The following is a 26,161-nucleotide window of genomic DNA, read 5'->3' as shown; positions in this document are numbered from 1 at the left end:
CCAGTCAGAAGTGCTCCAGCCTCTTGTGTGGCACACAGGGCCACTCTGCCATCGCTCAGCACCACAGCCACATGGCGCAGGCTGCAGCTCACCTGACGAATACCACTGAACTCCAGGGGACACCGGCTCAGCTGGCATTCCCCAGCCGAATAGAACCACAGAGATGAGGAGGGCAGATTGGAAAGCGCGCCCGCTGCCAGCGCACCGCTCCCCGAAGGTCTCTTCTTACCCATGCCGAGGACCGCAATACCAAGTGCGCAGAACGACTGCTGATATTATATACACTGTTGCGGGACAGTTCAGTTTCGTTTCCGGAGACGGCGGTGACATCAGCCCTCGAGGCGAACCCTGTCTCTGCATATCTAGGAGCAGAAAGGAAACCGAAAGCAGGGCCCCGAGATTGGAAATGAAAACCTGAGTAGGAAGGGAAAACGTGAATAAAAGGATTTCACGATCTAATTTCCGAGCCTCAAACCCGACGCAGTCAGTATAGTACCATTACGAACTTGAGAGTGCACAAGAAAAGAAAGAAAAGGCGCGAGAGCGTCATATTAAAGACAAAGCGCAGTTTTAAACAAGCCAGCAAAAAAAAAAAATACAGAAGAGGGTCTTTGAAGTATGTCTGGAGCAACATCAGCGATTACTAAAACGATGTGGTTGATGTGGGCCAGGGGCAGAGTGTTTTAACAGCTACGGGTGAGGGAAAGGACATAACAGAAAGCGAAAGCGCTCGCACACATTCACAGCAAACTGCCAGCAGCAAAAGCGCGCTCACAAGGACAAATCTGACACTGAAAAAGCGCGCGTCCGACTCGTGTCCACATTCAAGTAAGCAATAGGTATACTAAAGTATACAAGAGGTCTCGAATGCTCGACCTAAAAAGCAAAAAAATGGGGTGACCGTAGGATAGGAGACCCTACTCTCCTACAAGCCTCTGCTCTCAAGACTGCACATGTCGTGGAGACTAGGTAGGACGAGTTTGTGCCTGTTTTCTTTATTTCTTCTTGCATTTTGGTGTTTTTTTCCAGATTGGTGTTGTTTTTCTGGCCTTTATTTTTTATTGGTTGTCAGCTGGTTTTGGTTTTCCTCCATATAAGGGGGTGCTGGAGGGTTGCTTCTCCATTCTGTTGCAAAGGAACAACCTAGTGTCTTCTTCCTCCTTTTCCTCTCCTGATGGTTCTCCTGTTCCCCCTAAACACCCTAGGAGCCAGGGCCTTTCCAGGGGTTACATGCCTCTCATGTCCAAGGAGGAGGTACAGGGCATGATTGAGGCTGCTGTGACTAGACCTCTGCAGGCTCGTCCAGTGCCTTCTGGTCCTTCTGGTCCTTGTGCTTTGCATCCTGTGGGCGATTTATCCCTTTTGAATGGTGAGGGTCCCTCTACCGGCAAATATGTCTCCAGGGGAGGACATTTGGGATGTTCTGGCTCATGTACTGGACAATTTGAGGTTCCCTCCATTCCAGCTTGTACAGGCTGGTGGAAATCTTTTTCCTCAGTATACTACACCCTCCTGGTTGGGCATGCCCATGCAGGGCCCTGTGAAGGAGATGGTGCTCAGGGAATGGTTTGAGGTGGACAAGTTGCAGATCCCTCGTTTCCTCCAGTAACATTACCTATGAATTAATGCATATTTAATTTATAGAGCGCTAAACTTAGCCCAAGGCACTATTACGGACCTGATAGGCAGACAGAATGGCATGCTTATACTGAAATCTGTGGAAAAAGCCAGGTCTTCAAGGCTTTGCGAAAGAGAGAGTGTGACAACTGACCAGAAAGCTCTTCCGGGAGGGAGTTCCACAACTTGGCAGCAGCAGTCGAGAAGGTCGGCCTTCCCATCTAGCCTTATTAAACCATGGAACTGTTAGCAGATTCTTATCTGCAGACCGAAGCGGTCTAGTTGGAACATAGCGATTAAATATTGCCTTAATACCCTCCAGGCCTGAGCCGTAGAAGGCACTATGCTTTGGGCAGAGTGTTTTGAAGAGGATCATGTCCTAAGAGAGGCTGAAACTGAGTGAAATTTTGGAAGACTCATCACCAGTCTGGCCGCAACATTCTGCACCCGCTGCAGACGTCGCACCAGACCTTTATTAATGCCCAAATACAGGGCATTACAATAGTCCAATCTGGACATTACCAAGGCAATAACCGCCTGTTTGCGCGAGTCGAATGAAAGAAAATTAGAAATTTTTCTGAGGATCCTGATAATCCCAAAACAAGTGGAAACTGTCCTACTGACCTGCCTACTCAGGGAAAGTGAATTATCCACTATGATCCCTAAGTTTTTCCCATGGGATACCGGGTAGGGACAGGCGCCAAGCATGTCCGGCCACCAATCGCTGGACCAGATGTCCAATTTGCTGCCGAAGATCAAGACCTCAGTCTTTTTCCCGTTCAATTTCATGAAGTTAGCCTTCATCCAGGAGGAGACAGCCTGCATGCAATTCCTGAAGTTATGGGCAGAATCTTTGATGTTATGAGTAATGGACACCATTATTTGGGTGTCGTCCGCATAGGACAACACCTCCAGCCCAAAGGATCTCACCATCTTAGCAAGTGGGGCAACATAAATATTAAGGAGTGTTGGGCTCAGGGAGGAACCCTGAGAAACACCACAAGACATGGAATTAGAGGCCGAGTAGAATTGGCGAAATTTCACAGTCTGTGCCCGGTCACTAAGAAATGAAGCAAGAAGCCCCAGAGCCGAGCCCATGATCCCTATTGCTCTGAGACGTTCAACCAGCCTCAGAGGAGGTATGGTATCAAAAGCTGCTGTGAAGTCCAGTAGAACTAGCAGGGTAGTGTGCCCTGAGTCCACATGAGTATGGATGTTATTAAATACGGCAGTTAAGGCAGTTTCCATACTGTAATGACTTCTAAAACCAAGTTGTGAGCCATCCAGTAATTGGTGATCTTTTAAGTAGGCGCTAAGATGGGAATTTAGATAGGTTTCCAAGATCTTGGCTGGGACAGGAAGCAATGAGAACGGGCAATCGTTTTTCAGTTCTGAAGGGTCCAAAGAAGGCTTCTTTAAAAGTGGCTTTACCACTGCTGTCTTACACAAAGTAGGGTACTGTCCCTCTGAGATAGCTACATTCAATGCAGCAGTAAGGTGTGGAATAATGACTTCTCAACCAGTTTTTAGCACCTTGAGGGGACAGGAATCCAATGGAGAACCAGATTTAACTCCTTCAAGAAGCCGATCAGTAATGCCAGGCGCTAAACAAGGAAAAGTAAGTGGCATGGGGGAGTCCTCAATAAAAGCATCTCCGTTAAGGGGGGAGGTAGACTGGGCTGGTGACCCCGCTTTGGAGGCTTCAAGCGAGTCAGCACCCCTTGCCTCACAATGTGAAGTTGGACTCTATCCTGGCCACGCTGATTGGCAAGATGGCTATTCAGCCTGAGGATTATACCCTGGTTGATGTTACTAATAAGAAGGTATTTTGCTGCTGGGAACTTGGCACTGAGGGCTAGCCTTTTCTCTGCTTATTCTGCGCAGTCTTTCGTGCAGGATTTCGAGAAGTTAGCGGCGGCTGTTCAGGAGGGCTCTGACCTTCTGGCTGCGATGGAACAGCAGGCTAAGCTGTCGGCTGACATTTCGTCTGACGTTATTAAGTCATCAGCTATGTCCACTGGGGCATTTGTGGCAGCGTGTCGTCCCCTTTGGCTCTGGAACTGAAAGGCTGATCCTGGGGAGAAGGCAGCTTTGTTGAAGTTGCCCTTTGATGGCCAGGCTCTGTTTAGGGACCAATTGCCGGCCATGATTTCTAAGGCTTTCAAGGAGCAGAAACATGCTTTACCCTATAAATGGGGTTGAGCTCCTTCTGGTAAGCCTTGAACAAGGGACCCACGGCCTTCCCCGAAGCGCGAGTCTCTTCAGTTTTGTACAGCAGAGGCGTTTTCAGACCCGTTTTTCTCCCAAAAACACTGCCTCCACACCAAAGGGCTTGGCCAAGAAGGGGCCGTGACAACTACTGTCTGGGCGGTTCACTGCTGGTTGGAGCTCGACTTCGGCATTTTCCTCCTCAGTGGCAGCGGGGCGTTTCGGATTGGCTGAGTCCTGAGCACTGTGGCTCATGGTTATGTGTTCGACTGTTGGCATGTTCCACCGGATACTGGGGTTCGACTGATTCCAGTGCCTGTTTCTGTTCCACGCAGAGTGACTCTGCTGGACGGGGTGTCCAGTTAACTTGCCAAGAAGGCCATCTGCCGAGTTCCTGATGAGGACATCCGTACCGGGGTCTACACCTTTATGTTCCGGGTGCAGAAGTTGACCGGCAGTTTTGGGTCTGTACTGGATCTCAAGTGGGACAGTCGGACAGTTCACTTCCGTATGTTAACCCTTCAGGCGATCATTCCGCTGGTTCAACCAGGATAGTTTTTGGCCTCCATGGATCTCGAAAACGTCTATCTACATGCCCCTGTTCCCACTTCTTTTCAGCGTTTCCTGAGGTTCGCTGTGGGGGACGCCATTTACAATTTTGCGTTCTTCCCTTCAGCCTCAAGTCTTAACCCAGGGTCTTCACGAAGGTCCTGGCGCCCCTCATGGCTCTCCTTCATTCGGAAGGGGTATTCATTTATCCTTGTGTGGACAACCTCTTACTGCAGAGGAGTCTTGTTTGGTCGCTCAGGTCGGGAGGGCCTTGGAGGTTCTTCAGGGACACGGCTTTTTGGTGAACTGGGGAAAATCTTCTTTGGGCCCCTCTCGAGACATGGTGTTCATTGGGGCTCGTTTTCAGACTCTGGTCAGCCATGTTACTCTGTCCGACAACCACCTGGTGTCTCTTCAGTGGCAGGTTCAGGCCTTGATCCCGGGAGGCTCCGCCGACGGTGCAGTGGCTGAGGGTGCAGGGGCATTTGGCTTCTGTGGTGTTTCTGGTTCCCTGGGCTCGTTTTCACCTTCTTCACCTGGCCAACTGAATCCTGTTGAGTTGGTCTCCGGGGTCTCAGAGTCTGTTGTCTCCACTACCCATGACTGTCCAGATCCAGCTGGAGCTCTCCTGGTGGCTGTGCTGGCGTCATCTTCTGTCAGGGATTTCCTTGGCTCCTCCAGCTCTGCTTGTGGTGAATTTGGACGCCAGCCAGTCTGGGTGGGGGGCTTGGCTAGGGTCGGGTCAGGTTCAGGGGTGCTGGTCCCTGCTGGACTCCCAGAGGTCTTCGAACTGGCGGAAGGTGAGGGCAATTTGGCTGGTCCTGGTTCATTTTCAGGACTCTCTGCTGTGCCATTGGGTGATGGTTCAGACGGACAATCTGGTGGCGAAGTCCTATGTCAATCTTCAGGGGGATTTCAGGTCCTGGTCCTTGAACTTGATTGCCAGCGACATATTTCTGCGGGCTCAGATCTGGTTGCTAAGTCTGTCTGCTCTCTACATTCGAGGTTGAACAATGTGCATGCAGATCGTTTGCATCCATGCACACTATATCGTTTTTGCGTGTGAGTATATCGATACACTCCCTTGTTCATGCATTTGTGACTAGATTCCATCATAACCAAGGAGAAATGAATTTGGTCCAATTTTTCTTTCTTTTATTAAATATAGTTTAATATGTCACAACTGATATGTTATAATGTAGGCAACTTTGTACTATAAATGTTCCCTTTCCATTATCTAAAATCCCGATGTACTCTAGGGTCCCTGATTTTAACCCTCATAATTTTTCATAATTCTCTGGTCCAAGATATACAAGGAACTGAACTGAAATGACATGCTAAAGATTGTGTTTATGTTGAAAACTTTTTTGATGATTAGAGGAGGATATTAAGCTACCTGCTGAGATGTGTATATTCTTCTTTCTTTTTTAAAAAAATGTATCATTTGTGTATCATTTGTATGTATCTGTTCTTATTGTTGTTTTTTGTAAATTTATTTGTAGAATATACGTGGCCCCTCCAGAAGAAGGCGCTGGTCGCCGAAACGCGCGTCGAGAAATATTGTGCCACCTTTTTTAGGAATTTATTTTATGAACATTTATTAATTTATGTATTGTATTTAGTTGATTATCTATAGGGATTAACTGATTTTTTCATTGTTTCAGTTTATGTATATGAACTTTGTCTTTTTATATGTTTTTTTAATATAAATATGAATACAAATTAAAAATTGAATCCACTGGTAGCCCTCTTTTCACTAATGGTTTCATTTTAATATGTATTTTTAATTATGACTGCCTAGGTTGTTTTTTTGTCGATTGATCGTTTGAGCAGGGACATCCCCTCGTTCCTGAATTTCTCCTTCCTTCCCAGTTTGTTCGACCAGTTGGTGGGTCGGTGGGGCCTCCCTGTGGTGGACCTGTTTGCGGACCCGGACAATGCCCAGGTGGGCTTGTTTTGTTCTTTTCGCCGGTGTCCTGAGGCTCTGGGGGTCGACTTCTTGACCTCTCTTTGGCCTCGGGGTCTTCTATATACCTCCCCCCCCCTTTCTGCTGCTCCAGGCCTTTCTGGTTTGGGTTCAGAGGGACTGTGCTCAGTTGGTGTTGGTTGTGCCCCGTTGGCCTCGAGCAAATTGGTTTCCTCTCCTGTCCGGGTTGTTTTGCGACCGGGAGTGGCTCCTTCCTGTGGTTCTGTCTCCTCTGGTGTTTCCGGCCCTTCCCCTGAGCTCCTTGCAGAGGTTACATGTGACGGACTGGTGGTTGAGAGGCGGGGCATAACTGTTTTGGGGGTCCCTGATCATCTGGCTGTTACTTTGCAGGCTTCTCGGAGGTCCTCCACCATTCAGTCCTATACTAGGCATTTTCGGCCTGGTGTGCGGTTAAGGAGGTTGATCCCACGGTGGGGGACCTCTTTTTGGCGATGCAGTTCCTTCAGGATAGGGCTCATCTGGGGTTGTCGATGGCTTCTCTGCAGGTGCAGTGGGCGGCCATTCAGGCTTTTCCGGGCTCCTGGAGTAATTTGAGGGATGACGGAGGCCTGATGCCTCACTTTTTTTCAGGGTCTGTTAAATTGAGTTCCTCGCCCTGTCTGTTCCTTCCCTTGTGTTGGATGTCCTTTCCAGTTCTCCCTTTGAACCCCTTGAGGATCTCGACTTGAAGCTCTTGACTTTTAAAACTTGTTTTTTGGTGGCCGTCACCTTGGCTCGACGCTTGGGTGAATTGAGGGCTTTGTCTTGTAAGTATCCCTTCTGCAAGATCTTTTTGGATCGAGTGGTTTTGGTACCAATTCCGTCCTTTGTCCCAAAGGTCAATTTGGCGTTTCATCTCAGTCAGGAGGTGACTTTGCCTGAGTTCTGTCCTGCTCCTTCCTCGGCTGAGGAATCTCATTTGCACTGTCTGAATCTGCAATGTACTTTGCTGTGATACCTGCAGGTTGTGGAGTCCTTCCGGAAGGGGGACACTTTGTTAATTTTGGTCCTGCTAAGAAAGATGTGAAACCTTCCACGGCGATGTTGAGTTGTTGGATTCGGTCAATGGGTTTGCTGGCTTCAAGCTGCATTGAGTGGATCCCCAGGTTGGGGTTCATGGCCGTTCTACTCGCAGTATGGCTGCTACAGTTGATGAGTTGCAGGGTACCTCTGTGGTGGAGACCTGTAGGGTTGTGACCTGGTCTTCCCCTTCTACGTTTGTCCATCACTATCGGATTGCTGGTCTGGAGCGTTTGGATACTGTTCTGGGCCACAGGGTCTTGTCCTCTATGAGGGACTAATGATGTTGATCTGCTGTGTTTAGGGCATGTTATTAAATGTTGGTGTTCTTTATCACTCAGTTGTCCGTCTTTGTTTTCTTCTGCTTGCTATGTCATCACTTGTGCTGAAGGAAGGCAAGGGAGGGAAGGGAGGTAATGTGGCCATTACTATTGATTATGGCATTACTCCTAGTCCTACTCCCTCGCCTTCCTTCTAGGTCCCTCCTTCCCTCCCGGTGCGGTACATCTGAGTGCCAGCTCGGCTTGTTTACATACAGGTGGCGGTGGGGCAGGGCAGAGTTTTTATGGGTTGGGGGTAGGTCTGGGAGAGGCGGGCCTCACGTTTGCTGAAGGAAGGCAAGGGAGTAGGACTTGGAGTAATGCCATTATCAATAGTAATGGATGTATTTCTTTAACCTACATTCCAAGACTCTGATTCAGGAACTGGCATCTAGAGGATGCCGCTCTGCAACTATACCAGTGACAGACAATTGCTGCTTTTCCTGGATGACACTTTGGCACCCCAACTCAAATTTCAAGGCACCATTGCAATCAATTGTAGACTGGATGCGCTATAACCACGTAACATACGGATTGTTATTTTAAATGATTAAATCAACCTTTGAATCAGTGATATGGGGTTGCAGAAATGGGACCTGCACCTGAACTAAAAGAAATGGACAAAAGCCTGGGAGTTCTAGTATACAGCAATCTGACTATGAAACCACAGATAGGATCTGTGAGGCATATTAACCTTGGAAATACACAGTAAAATAGTACCAATTCTAACCCGAAGAACGGCTCATGGTGTTTTTTATTGCCAGGTTGGATTACTCTAAACCCCATCCACTCAGGGCTACCCAAATCTATTTTATAGAGACTTCAAGACATTCTAAGTGAAGCAGTGAGACTGATTCACCCTACTTCCAAGATGCACTCATACTCCCCCCCCCCCCCCCCCAACTAATGCACAAGCTACATTGGTTACCCGTAAAAAACAACACTTTCTTTTTAAAACCTTATTTATTGTATTCAAGAGCCTACATAACTCTGCTTCTCAGTTCGTAATCGGAAAGGTAAAAAAACATACTCCCACCTCAAAACTTGAGATCTGTAAAATTCAAATTTCGTCTTAGATTGTGGAAGAGCAAATCAAGAGGACATAGTTTTGCAGTTAAAACTGTGTCCGTAGGGAATTCACTCCCTGACAATATTCACCATGATTTGATCTCAAGAAATGTAAAAAAAAAAAAAAAACTTAAACGTGGCTTTTCAGACCTGCATTCGCAATTTGAGCTCACCTTTTGCTGGTCATATATCTCTTCCTTTCTCTGTTCAGCGCCAAGAAACTTATTGTGAATTTATGCTTTATAAATATAACATAAATACAGAAGAGAAGTACCGTATTTTTACTGAAAGTGGTCAAAGCATAAAACTTGAAATGCAAAAAGTAGAGAATAGCGGTATAACTTGTGTAAATAGATGATAAATAACACATACTCAAGAACCTATGGAAAGAGTGGAGTCATAGTATAACACGTCCATATCTAGTCTTGAGCCCTACGGCAGTCAATGAAATACAGATAACAACGTGCCAGACTACATGAAGAGCTTACTGTTGGCTACAGGGATATGTCAGTTCAGAAGCAGTTGTTTCAATAATTTTTTTAAAGCAAGAAAAATTGCAGAAACAGTTGATAAGTAATTGAAACGTTTGGGTTAGCAAACAGGAAATTAATGAATCAATATACCAATATATGTTTTTATTGAAAGCTTCAGACTTGAGGACAAGAGTATCAGAGCTGCATTGTTGGTGAGACCCCCCCTGAAATCTTCAGTTTCCTAGCCAGGTTGTGAGAAGAGTCAGAGCAATGGAGTTTCTGTACTAAATACACAGGTGTTAATCTGCTCTGAATGGGAATACAGTGTAATGTGATTGAAGCTATCACTCCCGTAGTTTGTTTGTGACACGAGTAGTGACTTTTAAGAGGGCTGAGTAATATATGTAAGTATAAGTCAGCATACAATACCATAAACATAGAAGAGAAACATTGATTCATGAACCTCAAGCAATTGTTAGATGAGGGTACTGTAAAACTTGAAACATTGTGTTGTGTGGAAATGTCTTACACTGCAACAATCTTCTTTTTATGTGGGCGTAAAATAAACTGCTTTGTGAATTCTGTTTCAGGCTCTCAATGAAAAGGTGCATGACAAAGATGGCGATTCTGAAGCAGATGTTAAAGACATCACACTAAAAAGGTATGAGAAATCCAACGTTGGCATTGGAAATGAAACTGGGGGAACCAAATCACCCTGCTGCATAATTTGCCTGTTTTGTAGTGAGAATTGCTTGACGTCTGTCAGAGATTTTAGGTCACAAAAAATGTAACTGCTGAAGTAAAGTAACTTATGACCTAAAATTATAATTAACAAAGATTATGCCTTCACCGTGGTAGAAGATATCATCAAGATTTGAACCAATGTATACTCCACTTAGTGAGATTTTCAACATGTTGGCTTGATTGTATATTATTTTGTTAGTTTATGTTTTCAGTATAGTGCAATCTTTGCTCTAAGGAGCAACAGAGAGTTGTACAGATAACATTTTTATTGAAGCAGAAGCATCCCAACCACAAGGTGCTTTCCGTAAAAGATGTTGTGTGTGGGGCGGTTGAAACTATTTCACAAACAAGGATGCGAGGTTGAAGGGCAGGTGCTAACATTTAACTGGGACATTAATAGAAAGCCTATTTTTAAATATCACGTTTGTGCAAATTTGTTATATGCTCAATCGTGTTAATAACAAAAAACAGTAAAAGTCTAGTGTTGTTTCGTTTGACCCACTAAATGTATTGTCTAAAAACTTAACAGCCTTATAGAGTTTGGCAGATTGGGTACCCTGTCAAAATGTAACCCCTGATAAATGTGTTAACACTAAATTAGGCCGAGCTGAGTGTGTTTGCTGTGTCGAGCATTAAGTGATCAAATGTATAGAAAATGGCAACACTATGAGTTACAGCAGGATAATTAACCAATGTTGGACTTGGCCCTTTTTTGCAGGGTCATCCCTAAACTTTTTGCCTTTCTCCTAGCCTTTTTTCTGACATGGTGTTGGTGGTTTTAGGACTCTGGGCACTTTAGCACTGCAGTTCAGTGTAAAGTGCGTTTGCTCTGTGATAAATCTGGTAAGATTGGTCTACACCTGTTTGGCCTATTTAATTTACCTGTCAGTCCCTTGTAAAGTGGTATCTCGTATATCCAGAACTGGTGAATTAAAGCTACTGGTGGGCTTGCAGCGCTGATTGCACCACCCACCAAAGTAGCCTTTCAAACCTATCCCAGGCCTCTGCCATTGCAGGGCCTGTGTGCGCAGTGTTACTGCCACTGTGACGTGGCACCTAAAGTGTGTGCCATGTCTGTGACCCCCCGTTTACTGCATGTCAGTCACCCCTAGGGTAGGCCCTAGCTAGCCCTATGGGCAGGGTGCATTGTAGGTAAAAGCTATGACCTGTACTTTAAGTGTGTGACATGTCCTGGTAGTGACAAACAGCCATTTTGGTTTCTCACTACTGTGAGGCTGCCCTCCCATAGGAATGCAGTGGGGATTCCCTGATAAGTCTTTCAGTGGTAATTCCTGATATGAGAGGCGCAGCGTGCTCAGGTTTGGTATATATGGAATAGTGATAATAAATGTCGTGCAATGGTGTGCGCAGATATGTTATAACTATTTTAGAAATGCCACTTTTAGAAGTTGTCATTTCTGTGTGCTATGTGCCTGCCTGCCTGATGTGAATTGCATGTCTGGCTTTTGAGTGACAGGGGCTGGTGAGGTGTGTGTGGCTCCAGGAGGGGCAGAGTGAGTCAGCACTAGGCTGAATGGGACATCTGTATTTGGAGTAGTGGGAGGAATAGTCTCTGTTCCCTGAATAGGATGGTACCTGCCTTAGTGAATGCTGGCTCCGCCCCCCCTGTAGTGTGTCTGATGACGAGCCCCCACCTAACAATGGAGAAGAGGAGCCCTGTCAACAGAGTTCTCCAAACCCCCCCAGAACCAGTTGGGACTGGTTTCCCCAAAGCCCTGTACTGCAGACAAAGAGAAAATGTGTATAAATACTGGGGCTGTGACCCCATGAAAAGGGTGCTGTCCCTGTGCTACTGGGGTGTGCTTCTGCTGGGGGCCCAGGAGGAGCTGCCATGGGGGCTTGCCTCCCTACTGGAGGACCCTGTGTGCGGGCCTCCCTGGGCCCAGCTGTGCCCCTTGGACCTATTCCCTGAATTTTCCAGGACCTTAAGCACTCCTAACTGCCAAAGAGAAAGGAGCACGAGGGATCCGCAGCGCTGAGCTGCGATATTTCCAGAGGGAATCCCGATGTGGGGATTCCCCCTAATTGAGGGGCGAGGAGCGGGGGCCCACCCTGCATTTGACCAAACCGAGCAGGAGCCTACCCCGCTTTATGAAAACAAAGTCCTGTGCACACGTTTGAGGAAATCAATTCAACTGGACCACATGTTTTGGCAGTTTCATTCATAAAACAGAAAACAGGGAGAAAGTTCGACAACAGGTAGTAGTTTTTCTTTGTTTTATGTGATAACTGGTCCTCCTTCCAGAGGAGACACCAAGAAAAGACCATCCGACACGTGTTTCGTCAAATGGGGTAGTGACCCGTGACTCTTCAGGGCTAAAAAAAAAAGCCAATCTATGCTGGACCAGGGAACCTCATCGCCATCGACAATTCTGCACATGCAGCATTAACGATGTTGACGGCTGTACCCGCCCATCATTTTCCTGCTCCCGTATAAGGGGGGTCTTTCAGTTTATCTCCATTTCGCCATCAGTGGCCCCTTTTGTCCACATGTTATACCCGTTACAGAACCGGGTTGGAATTATCACCGGTTCCCGATCCAGCGTAGATTGGCTTTTTTTCAGGCCTGAAGAGTCACGGGTCACTACCCGCTTGATGAAACACGTGTCGGCTGGTCTTTTCTTGGTGTCTCCTCTGGAAGGAGGACCAGTTATTACATAAAACAAAGAAAAACTACTACCTGTTGACGACTCTGCTCTGTTTTCTGTTTTATGACTGAAACTGCCGAAACATGTGGTCCAGTTGAATTGATTGCCTCAAACGTGTGTACAGGGTTGGCTTTTGCCCACTCTATTTCGGGAGTTTTGGGGTGTCCCTTGACCTAGTAGCAACGTTCTACACTATTTTTTTACTCCTACTCTCGCCATTAACTGTTTTGTGCGCTAATTTTTCCTGTATACTTAAAACCCTACGCAGAAATTCTCCTACCCCGCTTTATGCTTATTGTAAAGGCGGGTGCCCACCCCGCATATGCCCGGTTCTGGTTAGCGGGTGCCCACACCGCATTTTGTGCTTGCTGGCAGGAGCCCACCCCGCTTACGCACTCATTTTTAACGAGCGGTTGCCCACCCAGCACTTGTTGAGAAAAGAAGAGAGGAGTCGCCAGCCGTCGCTATTGTGCGGCGAACCGGATGTCAGGCAAAGCTGCCTGATGTTAGGCAGAGCTAAGGCCCAGCCGAGCGGGGCTCCCATGAGCTGTTGGGAACCCCGGTGCCCAGGTCAAGCGGAAGACAGGCAAGAGCCAAGCCTGGTCGTGGGTGGGGCTCTCGTGAGCTGGAGAGAGCCCCGCATGCTGCCTGAGAGGGAGGCCCACTAGGACCGGAGGGAAACGGCGGTGCCAGGTGATCAGAGGCCTAGATCGGGCTGTTCGACCCCGCCGGGATGAGGCTTAACCCAAGGCACAGGTGAACGTACTGTGCAGCGGAGCTGGGGAAGAAGCTGCTCTGGAGGCCGGAAGTCAGGCACAGCCTATGCCTGATTGTGGGAGGGACCAGGGAGGATCGTGCTCCTACCCGCGAGGTAGAGGAGAGGAACACCGGAGTCTGCCCCATCGGTGTAGAGACGGGTACAGTGCCAGCCACTTGAAATCGCTCAACCCCCCCAAAGAATGGTGAGTGGGGCTGAGCTTTGCCGCAGAAAACTCCAGTCGTTGTCAGGGCGGGAGAGTCCTTTGTTTCTAGTCAAGGGAGAGGACTGCCCGAGTCACTTTTTATGCTGCCCCGAGGTTGGGGCAAGAGTTGGTGTACGCAGCTGGGCCACCAGATCGCGGGCAGCTGCTTGAAGAACCCATAAGTAGGCAGAGTCTTTTCCTTTGGAAACGCGGCATTGCGGGGGGAGCCCAGGACAGGGCCCCCGCCTGAGAATCTCCTGGTAATGGGGACCTGCTGATGATGTGCAGGGAGGGTGCATTGGTATCCAGATGTATTGGCATAAGAGGTTACAATGGTGCCTTGCTAATTCAGTAATAATGATATGGTACACTGCGGCGATGGTGTATGCCTAATATGATGACACATAAGGTGTTTCTGCCCATTATTTAGGCCTAATGTGTTTGTTTAATGAGAATATGCAATGTGTTTATGCTTGAGATGATCCCTAATGTCATGCTATGAGGTTATTGCATAATGTGTTTATGTTGGTGACACCGAATGCATAAAGTGTTTATGCGTAGGAGGTTATTGCATACTGTGTTTATGCTGGTGGTGCCTATTGCATAATGTGTTTGTGCTAATGAGGTTTGGACCTAATGTGATTTATTGCCTAATGTCATGGTATGATTTTTTAGGATGGTGTCTAATGCTAATGTGATAACGCTTAGGTCATTATGGTACCAGTAGTTACTGGTTGTGTTTTAAATTTACTTACCTATTCTGATGGTTCTGACCATAGCCCACTTGGCCTGGTCATGTATATAATCCCCTGTGAATATTGCCTATTGCCAGTTGGCACAGTGTACATGTTTTATTACGTTTCTAATGTGTTTATGATAACACAAAGGCTATTTTTTATATAACCTTGTGTGGAGTTCTATTTTGTGGTGTGTCTAGTGTGTTGCTGCTGTGTGAGTGTGTTTTGCGCAAACGCTTCACACATTGCCTCTGGGATAAGCCTGACTGCTAGTGCCAAGCTACCAAGGGGGTGAGCAGGGGTTATCTTCAGCGTGTAACGTCCTTGCCCTGACTAGAGTAGTGGTTTCTACCTGGCTTTGGCGCAAGCCTTAGCCAACCAGAAATCCCATTTTTAACAACCAAGAATCTCAAGATTTTTAGTTAATTTTGTTTGCATGGTTTAAAGCTCATGTGCCTAGAAAGGAAGGTGTAAGCAACTAGATTAATTATTCTACAACCCAACTTGTGTGAACTAATGGAAATAAATGAAGATAAACTTGTAGAAGAGGAAGTAGCTTTATTCAAAGCCTCAGCCACCGGATAATTCTCTCAACTGACTCCTGGCTTTTAGATACATTCCAGAATCTCTCTCCAGGTCAGAATGCTGACATTGAGAGCTCTAATATATTAAAGGAACAGATACATGACAATACCACATATCTCCCTCCTAACTAAAGTAAAGACAACAACATTAAAACTGTAAAAGCGAGAGCTAAACTTCATATTACTGTTACTAAACATTAGTGAGGACAATAACATTAAAACTGTAAAAGTGAGAGTAAAACTTCATTTTATCGTTACTAAACATTTGAAAAGACATGAGTTATGATACATAGTCTTACTGTTACTAAACATTTGAAAAGACATCAGCTATGATATATAGTCTCTTAAATAACTGGGAGGTCTACGTATTCTTTGGCTCCTAACAGAAGCTGAGGATAAATTTGTATTATCAGCAAAACTGGGAGTAGAGGAAAGTAGTCTTTGTCTTCCACTCAAAGATTCACGTAAGGGAATTCTCGACTTAACTACAACCACTCTGCTCTTGTTCCAAATTCTCCCATCCTCTGTCTTAACAGCATTTCTAAACACTTTTACTACCGCTCTCACCTCAGTGTATTTTGACCAAGTTCTGCAGCCAACTGGAGCTTTTATTCGAACTAGATCACCAACTAATATTTTCTGTTCATTTACACAATTTCTTTTATCAAAGTAAATTTTTCTTTCATTCAACTTCCTTTCTTCTTTCTCACGCCACTCACCAATTGTATTATCAACCAAACCCTTGTTGAGATCCATCCAACTAGGACATAACCAAGTGTTGGGAGCCCTCCCTTTGAACAAAACAAATGGAGATTTCCCAGTTGTCGAATGGGGTGCAAAGCGATAAGCAGATATTCTTTCCTGTAATACTGACTTCCAATTCAAATTAGATGATCTAGCTAATTGTATAGCCTCCTTTAAAGTTTTATTAACCCTCTCAACTGCACCATTTGTCTCGGGATGATACAAAGAACATCTTTTATGCAGTATTCCAGACTTCTTCATATATTCCTCAAAAATCCTAGAACAAAATTGTGGTCCATTGTCAGAAAGAAGACTATTTGGAAAGCTCTCTTTCTTAAAAAGAGCATCTAGAAATTTTATTACCTCTTCTGAAGTAATCTCTCTAACAGCTGACACCTCTATCCATCTGGAGTATAAATCCATTAAAACTAAAAGATAAGGGGTATCACTCACACCTGATAAAGGGCCAACTATGTCGATAGCTATTTCATCCCAAGGATGACTTGGTAACTTTCTCTTAACCATAGGCATCTGTTTGGTTTTCAAAATCTTATCACTTGCACAGCACTCTGGGCAATCCCTCACTAATCTCTCAATCTCCAAGTCCATGCCAGGCCACCAAAACTGCATACGTAAAATTTCTTTGGTCTTAACAATACCAAGATGACCAGAATGAGCGTGATACAATAGTTTCTTTCTAATACCTAAAGGCGGTACCATCTTTGTACCACGAGTCAAAAATCCTGAATTTGTAGAAAGTTCATCAGAAACTAAAGACCAGGGTTTCTCTAAGTGTGAATTATTACTCATAGATAACATAACCCTTTTTATCTCCTCATCCTTCTCAAGTTCATCTCTCCATTCTTTCTCTTCAATGGCTCCTTCTGTTATCTCACATACATTTATGAATTCATTTGAACAATCAGATTCATCTTCTTCTACAAAATTTTCCTTATCTACCATTCTTGATAAACAATCTGCTGATTTGTTTGATAATCCAGGAATATAATCAACAGAGAATTCAAGTTCTTGTAAGGATACTATCCATTTTCTAATTCTTGAGGAGATCGCATCCAGACCCTTCTTATCAAAAACTTCTTTCAATGGTTTATGATCTGAAAGAACAGATACCTTAGTTCCCCAGATCAGGTTCTTTAATTTCCTTAGTGCCCAATAGATGGCAAGAGCCTCCCTCTCTATTACAGAATAGTTTAATTCTGAACCCCTCAAACACCTGGAAGAGCAGCAAATTAAACAATCTTTTCCTTCTCTTTTTTGAATTAAAACAGCACCGAGACCTTTTTCACTAGCATCTGTGAATAACACAGTGGGCAACCCTGGCATGAATGCCTGAAGAGAAGGGGCCTTATTCAATTCAGATTTAACATCATTAAATTCTTTCTTACACTGATCAGACCATATATATTCAACATTTCGTGCTGTCAATCTCCTCAACGATTGAGTTTTATCCGCAAAATTACAAATAAATTTACCATAAAACTCCACCATGCCAAGGAAGGAAATTAACTCTTCTTTATTCACTGGTTCTTTAACCTTATTAATAGTCTCCACTAATTCTCTTTTTGGAAAAATACCTCTATCAGTTATTCTATGGCCCAAGTAATTTACCTCATTTACCCCAAATTTACACTTGCTTCTTTTAAGTGTCATACCCGCAACTTCCAAGCGTCTAAGTACAGCACACACACGCCCATAGTGTTCCTCCATGCTGTTGCCATAAACAAGTAAGTCATCTTGATAACATCTGATACCTGGTAACCCTTTTAAAATTTTAGCCATAATTCTTTGGAACACCGAGGCTGCTGATATAAGGCCAAATGGCATCCTTTTATATTTGTAAGTGCCCATGGGAGTAATGAATGCTGTTAATTCTTGAGAATGTTCATCCAAGACAACCTGGTGATAGGCTGATGCCAAATCTAAAGTGGTGAAAAATCTAGCTCCTTCTAATGTACTCACCATTTCATCTATGTTTGGAAGAGGGAATCTGTCAACTACTACCTCTTTATTTAGCGCTCTGAGATCAACACAGAGTCTGATCTCACCAGTTGTTTTCTTGACCACCACAACAGGAGCTAACCACTCAGTAGCCTCTACTTGTTCAATCACACCATTCTTCAACAACTTTTCAATTTCCTCTTTCACCTTCTCTTGTTCCATTAATGGTATTCTTCTTACTTTTGCTACAATGGGAATGGCACCATCTCTTAATTTGATGCAATGTTTGTAACCTTTTAAACAGCCTAAGCCTTCTCTAAACACATCAGGAAATTTATTTGTCAAATCTTCACCAAGATCTTTTCCCGCATCTTTAATGTCTACTGTGTCTATCTGATGAATCTGAACTTGAGGATTGGCATTGGGATTTAGAGTTACACCAAGTTGACCTTGATGTACCCAACCTAATAAAGTATCACCCTTCTTTGCAACATAAATTTTTCCCACAATGGTCCTGCACCCAAGTTCTATCTCAGCCATGAAACAACCAACCATACTAATGGGATTGTCTGAATATCCAAGTGGTCTCACATCAGATTTCATCATTCTTACCTTCCCCGCAAAATGTGTTTTAAATAATTCCTCATCTATCAAAGTTATACGAGAACATGAATCAAATTTAAAGTTAATTATAACATTTCCTACTTTCACATCATGTTTTGGATGATCAGATATTTCACATTTTATCTCAAAAGTAATGGTTCTAACTTGAGGATGTGATTGACTCCAACGTTTCTTCGTTAAATCTGGTCTAAATACTTTTGTTCTACAACATTTTCCATTATGTCCCCTCTTCCCACATACATTACATGAAATCTTTAATGCAGGACAAATTGGAGAGTTGGCTAGGTGTCCTATTTGACCACACCTGAAACATGAAAACCTGTTACCCTGTTGTATAAAATTGTTTTGATTTGTCGATCCTGAAGCCAAGTTCTCTTTTCCAAAACTATTTTGAGTACCATCAATCTTCTTAACTTGACAAACAATTTCTTCCACTTTTGTTTCTTCTTTTTTTTCATTTAGAGGCCCTTTATCTTTCTCTTTCTTTAATTCGCCTACACACTTTGTCATGTGTTCCACCTGTTTTGCTATGGCCAATACTTCTTCCAGAGGTGGTTCATCTTTTAACCACAGTTCTTTTCTAATCTCATCATGTGCACATCTAAGTACAAACTGATCCCTTATTCTTTCATCAAGGGAGAAGCCAAAATTACAAGAGGACGCCAACTTTCTCAATGAAGAAACATAGTCTTCCACAGTCTCATCTCCTTTCTGCTCTCTCAAACCAAAATGGTAACGTTCCATTATAGTACTGATCCTTGGAAGATAATGTTTATCAAGCTGAACAATCGCAATTTCATACTCATTTAAGTTGCGTTGTTCTCCAGCAGATAAATCAGGAAGATGTTCCAGTACATCCTGTCCTTCCCCTCCCAAACAATGGAGAAGAAGAGAAAGTTTTCTTTCCGCACTCAAGTTAGTTCCGCATACCCTTGCATAGTTAGCAAAAATCTTTTTCCATTTTTTCCATTTAATGTTTGGTTCTCCTGGGGTATTTAAAAAGAAAGCAGGCTGAGTCACATTCTGCATTTTCCCTTTTTTTTTTTTTTTTTTTTTTTTTTTTGGACTTATTCAAAGTATTCTTGTACTAGGCCCTTTGAAATTAAGCTCTTTGAAAGTAATTATGATGCAGATCTTGTTTTGTGATGTCACACAGAATCTTCAGTTCATGTAAAAATATATAGAAGAATGTTTCCTCTGATGAGTATTCCTTTAGTGCTTGATCCTGCTTTGTGATGTCAAACAGAACCTTTAGTTTATGTAAAAATAAAGAAGAATGTTTCCTCTGGTGAGTGTTCCTTTAGTGCTCACAGATGTTAATTAACGTTCTTGGAGCTCTTTAACAAAGAAATAGAATGTCATCCACTGATGGATTCTTTTGACTTCTGTTCAGTCAGAGTTCAGCGCGAGTAATGAACACACCAGCGCGAGTCTGATTTCATTATTAGCGGTGACAGCTTCAGCGCGAGTGAAGTCTCAGCGCGAGCAGGCACCGCGTGTGTATTTAAGCTGTCAGCGCGAGTGAAGTCTCAGCGCGAGCAGGCACCGCGCGTCTATTTAAAGCTGAGCGCGAGAGGCATCTGTTGTCTAGCTCAAATCCTTCTGTCCCTTTACATAAATTTATAGTTAATCCGCCCGCCAAACTCCTCACCGCAATTATTCCTGAGAGTAATACTGCCGCTGGGAAGTCTCCGCTTCCTTTCACTTTTATGTAATTACCACAGCCGCTGGAGGAGAGCGCGAGTCGACTTTTCTTTTCCTTTTTCCGTGTTGAGGCAAAGCTTTGGGTTCACCCGATCGTCGCCAATATAATGTTGTGTGAACTAATGGAAATAAATGAAGATAAACTTGTAGAAGAGGAAGTAGCTTTATTCAAAGCCTCAGCCACAGGATAATTCTCTCAACTGACTCCTGGCTTTTAGATACATTCCAGAATCTCTCTCCAGGTCAGAATGCTGACATTGAGAGCTCTAATATATTAAAGGAACAGATACATGACAATACCACACAGGGGTTATCTTCAGCGTGTAACGTCCTTGCCCTGACTAGAGTAGTGGTTTCTACCTGGCTTTGGCGCAAGCCTTAGCCAACCAGAAATCCCATTTTTAACAACCAAGAATCTCAAGATTTTTAGTTAATTTTGTTTGCATGGTTTAAAGCTCATGTGCCTAGAAAGGAAGGTGTAAGCAACTAGATTAATTATTCTACAACCCAACAGATTATGAAAACCCTGTAAACGGGGGGTTCTCAGTTTCACTCTAAAGCTATTTCGTGGGCTAACTCGACTGGAATAAAAAATATAATACAACCTTTGAGAAGATTTTCCAAAGGCAAAACAATCTTTCTTGCTTGCTGAACACAAAGAAACATGGCATTGATTCCACACGTTCACCCTCTCATGCACTGTAAAGACACTCCACTTCCATCGCCAGCTTAGTTAAACTGGGCTGCCCTTAACTGAGTCAGATTCTGAATTTGATTCTTATACAGTTCTCCGCCATCATCAAATATCATGTGTTATAAACGTGCTAATCCTGACTTCTCGTCATGGCAATTCTCTTTAATCTCACCATACTCTGCAACCACTCCACCTACCCTTGTAAACAACATTCAGCTTCAGCACCCTAATGACCTCAAATGTTACCTTCCCATTTGTTGCTTGTGGAACGAACTTGTAGCATTCCCCTAATCCAAGCCAGCATCAATTGCAAGGATGGTGCTGTCCATTGTGATGTAATGAAATCACTGAAGCATCCCCTACGCTTCAGGGTAATGTTTTTTAAGCAATGCACCATTCATCCTTGAATAGTCGCTCATCTCTGTAAATGTTGGTTTGACCTCAATTTCTGTCATGTGTTCACTTGCTTAACTTTATCTCTTCCACAACGCATCCAAAAATCTTAATACTGCCATAGCAGATATGTCAGTAGTGACACATGTTTCTGACAAACACTAACAGTCAGTTAGCCCTGTATCATGCAGGGTTCTTCACTATGCACATATAACATTCTTAAAAACGTCCTTAGGCTGTGGAATGACAACTCTGAAGCCTGGCAGAACAACATCAATTCTGAAATGTGCTTTGTACAGAGCTAACTTTTGACAGTAGTTCTTTTGAAACGTCTGATGAAAACTATAACAAATGATGGGTGGAGTGCACACAAACGTCTCAGCTGATACCAGTCTCTCAAGACACTTTGTGTTATTTTGTTGCCCATTTTGCATATCCAGCTAGGTAACCACCATATTTAACGTGTAGTGGAAATATCAGTTCACCATTCACTTGTTCCATGTGCTCTTTGTTGCATGGTATGGATTACCATATACTATGTTAACAGGTTTCTAGTCGTTTCAATGGACAGTGCTCTGATATCGTTGGGTAATGTTTGCGTTTTAGAAAACTCTGAAAATACTACAAAATGAATCATCTTAGGCTTGCTCTAGTGAGAACAGCCCTGCCCGATCTGTTAAGTCACACCACTCTAAAGGAAACATAGGCGACCTAATATCCGGGGGATGCGACCATGGCAGTTTAGGGTGAAAATATTCCGTTTGTGCAGGACTAAGACTGATTTGAATAAGATAGCTCCCTGTGTAGAGAACCTCGGTGAGGAAAAAAAATGTTTGACTGGAGCGCGGCCCAGAGCCATTATCAGTCGTTGAGATAAATTCAAACATTCTAAACAGTCCCCTTTACAGGTGAGGAAAAATCTCGTTTGTCTTGAGTTCTGGTGATTACACGTATTCAGGCTTTGTACAAGGTAACTCACTTGGCCCGCAAGGGGACCATGGTAAGAGGGTGGTTTAAAGATGCAATGAAAAAGCCTTTTTAAAGAGGTTTTTCATCCTTTGTTTTCTTGAACACTACCAAACTTTGAGTAGTCCTGTGCTCTGATCACAAATAGTTCCAAAGATGCACGATCAGAACTGAGATGAACTGTCCTCCCTACCACTTGCATTTGAATATAGCCTAGTAAAGGGTGAAAATTAAGTATAGAAGGTATCGGGGCAAAGGCCACTGTGCTTTAAAGGTGGTGTAGGGTAGCTAGAATCGTATTGTGTGCACTACTGGTAACCTGTAAATGTCTTCAACGTCCGAGACATGTGGTCTGAAACTAGAGGCAAAGACAGGTTGCCACAATTTTCGGCATGAGCAGTTTTAAAATCTATTCAATTTGGGCTCCAGAATAGATGATAATGCCGGTGCTGGGTTTTGATACCACCAGTGCTCTAATCAGTTCAGTGCAATGTGGTAACTAGAGCCGCGTGAAGATCCTTCTCCGTAACATGATATAGAAGTTGGTGTTTTTAGTCACTGGGATAATTTGATGTTCAAAAGAAAATTCTTGTTGAACCAGCTTCATCGTCTTTCTCTGAATGGGGATGAGATGGCACTTTCAGTCTAGAACAGCAAGCTGTTAGCTGAAAGTTTTCCACTACTCGAACAATGTCAGTATTGGTGCCATTCAGTACGAGATAATAGCTCTCCTTCATCAAAAGATGTTTGTTTTTCAGGCATGCTTTGTTCTGTTCTTCATGGTTGCTCAGATGGATATGTAATTAGATGCCCCCTACATGTGAATCTGTTTTTCACGTTGAGATATAACCTGAGCTATTGGCCTCTGTACATAAGAAACAGAAAGGGGTATGTGGCATCTTAAGGTTCTACACCTGTTGCCAGGTGCTTAAGAATGTTATGATGTGAACATCTAGGCCAGCAGTTGAAGCCTGGTTTTCACCCTTGCAACAGCTCTGATGTGGATGGGATTCACTTTTATGGAATAAACCTATTTCAACTTAACCAAAGCTGATTTATCTTATTCTTACAATTGGCGACAGAGGATGGCTTGACCCTAATGGAAGAATCCCAACACTACTTTTATTCATGAATGGACTTAACAGCGAGATTCTCTTCAGATGTGAGGGACTGTCTTTCATTCATCTTTTACTTTGGATTCACATATATAGTACCTCTAACAAGGACAGAGAAGTTTCCACACCAGTTTTGACATTTTAATCACTGAGCTGAGTCCTTTCAACTCATATTATACACCGGTTTGCTGGGAGGAACTGACATTTTACATTTAACTGATTAATGGTATATTTGTAAGGATTTGTCCAAAGGTTTAGCTCCTCGGCTTTTCTGTGAGTGTCTGCTGACTATTCGACTGGGGGGCTGCATGCGCAAAACTCTTTTCCAGCGTAAACCATATCCCAGTCAGTGTTGCCAGATTTTTAGACCCAGCCCAAGCCCAAAGCCGCTCAAATATAAGCCCAAAATAAGCCCAAAAACCAGCCCAAATTAGCAAGTCTGAAATTAAGGACAAATATACATTGTGTTCAATATACAGATGGTGGGAGGGCATTAACTGGGCACCTGCCTTAATGCTTCTAAATTTTAAGACCAGTCCTTACTGTGGCTGGGCCGAGGCTGGGGGCTGGGCCTGGCGTGGTTGGGTGCTGGCGTGGCTGGTCCTGGGCTGAGGCTGGTGCTGGGCCTGCCTGAGGCTGGGGCCTGGGCCTGGCTGGTGCTGAGGCTGGGTGCTGGGCCTGGGCTCAGGGCGGAGGCTGGGTGATGGTCCTGTCTGGGGCTGGGGGCTGGGCCTGGCTTGGCTGGGCCTGGCTTGGCTGGGCCAGGGCTGAGGCTGGGTGCTGGGCCTGCCTGAGGCTGGGGTGGCTGGGCCTGGCGTGGCTGTTGGGACTAGGTTGAGGCTCACACTGCATCACACCGATGTTATCCACTCTCCGCTGGCTTCCCATCGACCCTAGAGCTATCTACAAGACTGCCTGTATCATCCACAAAGCCTTGCACCCCTCCTCTCCTCACTACCTGGCGAATAAACTGAAACTCTCTGGAGGCTCTAGACCATCACGTAATGCGGAAAGTTGACTGCTTGAACCTCCCACTTTCAAGAAGGAAAGATCGATGGCCCAATCCTTTTCAGGCAACGCGGTAAAAATCTGGAACTCCCTTCCGCCTCCGCTCTGGACCACCACCTCCTCCCAGGCCTTCAAAACGGAGCTCAAAGTTCTCCTCCTCCAAAGGCACCTCCAAAAGTAATTCACACCCTCTCTCTTATCTGAAGGAAGACCTTCCATTATAGAAAATTCTATTCTCCATGACTATGGAAGTGCCTTCCCAGTGTGTTCGTGTGGTTGGAGTGTTTCCCATTTATTGCAGTATTATCCTTCTACCTGTGTTTGGTACTCGTTTGTAACATGCACACGTCACTTTTCTCTTGTAACACACAGTTTGCTACCTCTCACATTTTGTTTGCTTTTGATACTTGCACAAGTGCCACCATTGCCAATGTAACGTTTGTTCTTGTGCCTGAGTGTCTAGCTTATATTGCAGTATTATACCTCTAATTGTACTTTGTTTTCTCTTGTAACCTGCACACTTGTCACTTTTTCCTCCTGTTATGCACTGTTTGCTACCTCATGTATTTTGTTTGCTCACAATTGTCACTTTTACCTCATGTAACTTAACGTCTGCTTTTGTAATTTGTTCACTTGTAATGTTCTCCTCATGTATCATCACTGCTCTTATTGTGAAGCGCTCTGACGCCTTCAGGTACAGTCCGCGCTATATAAAAACACATACAAAAATAAAAAATAAAAAAATAAATGAGAGGAGTGTCACATCAGGTCTGAGACTGCAGGTCTTTGGTGACAGGTGGCTGGCACTAAGGACGTGTGACTGCAGTGGTGTCACTGTAGATTAAGGTGCTAGGCCTGGGACAGCAGATACCTGACTGCGCATGGGTGACTGGGGGGGTGGGGGGCCTGGGCTGTCACTACAGCCCGGCCCCAGCTCGGGGACAGACCCGCGCTCTCCTCGATCACGTGACTGCGGAGATCTCAGCGCTCCTGGTCTCTGCTCTCACCACTTACGGTTCATCACTTTGTTAATATGGCTGAGTAAAAGCTTCTGCTAATAAGCAACCCCCACCCTCAGGAGGATGGGGAGGAAGGACGCCAGCAGGGCCGGGCAGGATAGGCATGCAAAGAGAACTTTCACACTCTTAACCGCTCTACAGAACCCCCCAAGCTCCTCCCCGGGGCTGCGGCCGCTCAGCCTGCAGTGGGATGCACAGAAGATACAGTGTGCCTTTATGCACAATCTGCACTGTTTCCGCTGTAGCGCTCACGTCTTGAGGGCACTCACCCAGCCAGCATAAGTCTGCTGTTTGACATCCCGGTCTCGGCGAGTCCTAGAGTTGCAGATGCCCAGGGCCTGCCCTAGCCCAGTGCCCAGGTACCGAGGGGTGCGGCGCAGTATCCTGGAGTGCCAGCACCTTCCCCCGCGCAGTGCCTCACTCACACAGCTCCAACCCTCACAAGTCCCGGCCGGGTAAAGTTCGGCTCACGTCAGCCCCCCGCATATATGGGAAGCGCGCGGGGGCCGCCCAACAACTGCTGCCCAGGGCCGTCATTGGTAGCGTTTTCGCGCGCTACACGAATGACGGCCCTGGGGGACCCCCACATTAGCAGGCCACAATCAGTGATGGATGCCAGTGCCAGACGGAGACGGTACAGACCTGGGAGAGCCAGAGGCAGGCCCATCAATCATCGGACCTCCAGGCTCCAATTACTGACTGCTGTGCACGTAGCGCTCTGAGAGGTGTGTGTTATTGTGGGCGCCCGCCAAAGCCACTTTTTTGCGCACAAGAACGCAAAAGTAGCCCCCCGCCAGGCATGGGTTTTTCCCGCATAACTGGGAAAAAAGTCGCCCAATTGTGCGGGAAATAGCCCAATCTGGCAACCTTGAATTCCTAGTTGGTTTGGTACGCTGGTGACGTGTGTGACGTGTGTTACCTGACGTGCCTCGTCATCACGTTTTGGAAGTCTCGTCCTCACGCTTGGGAAGTCCTAGCTGCAGCCATCTTTCACGTTGCTTAGCAACCCTTGCAAGCA

At 45.0% G+C, this 26,161-nt stretch overlaps 1 protein-coding gene across 1 annotated transcript in view; it reads left to right on the top strand.

Moving 5' to 3' along the window:
- The window catches only part of MTCL2 (microtubule crosslinking factor 2), an 870,692-nt gene that overhangs the window by 706,881 nt on the left and 137,650 nt on the right, over positions 1 to 26,161 (top strand). Inside the window, exon 8 of the mRNA XM_078652323.1 lies at positions 9,812 to 9,882. Coding sequence (XP_078508449.1) covers positions 9,812 to 9,882 — 71 coding nt within the window. The remainder of the gene's footprint in view (positions 1 to 9,811; positions 9,883 to 26,161) is intronic.

The sequence above is a fragment of the Lissotriton helveticus genome, chromosome 7, assembly GCF_964261635.1.
Source record: "Lissotriton helveticus chromosome 7, aLisHel1.1, whole genome shotgun sequence".
Classification (NCBI taxonomy): domain Eukaryota; kingdom Metazoa; phylum Chordata; class Amphibia; order Caudata; family Salamandridae; genus Lissotriton; species Lissotriton helveticus.
This window is presented reverse-complemented; position numbering and strand designations above follow the sequence as displayed.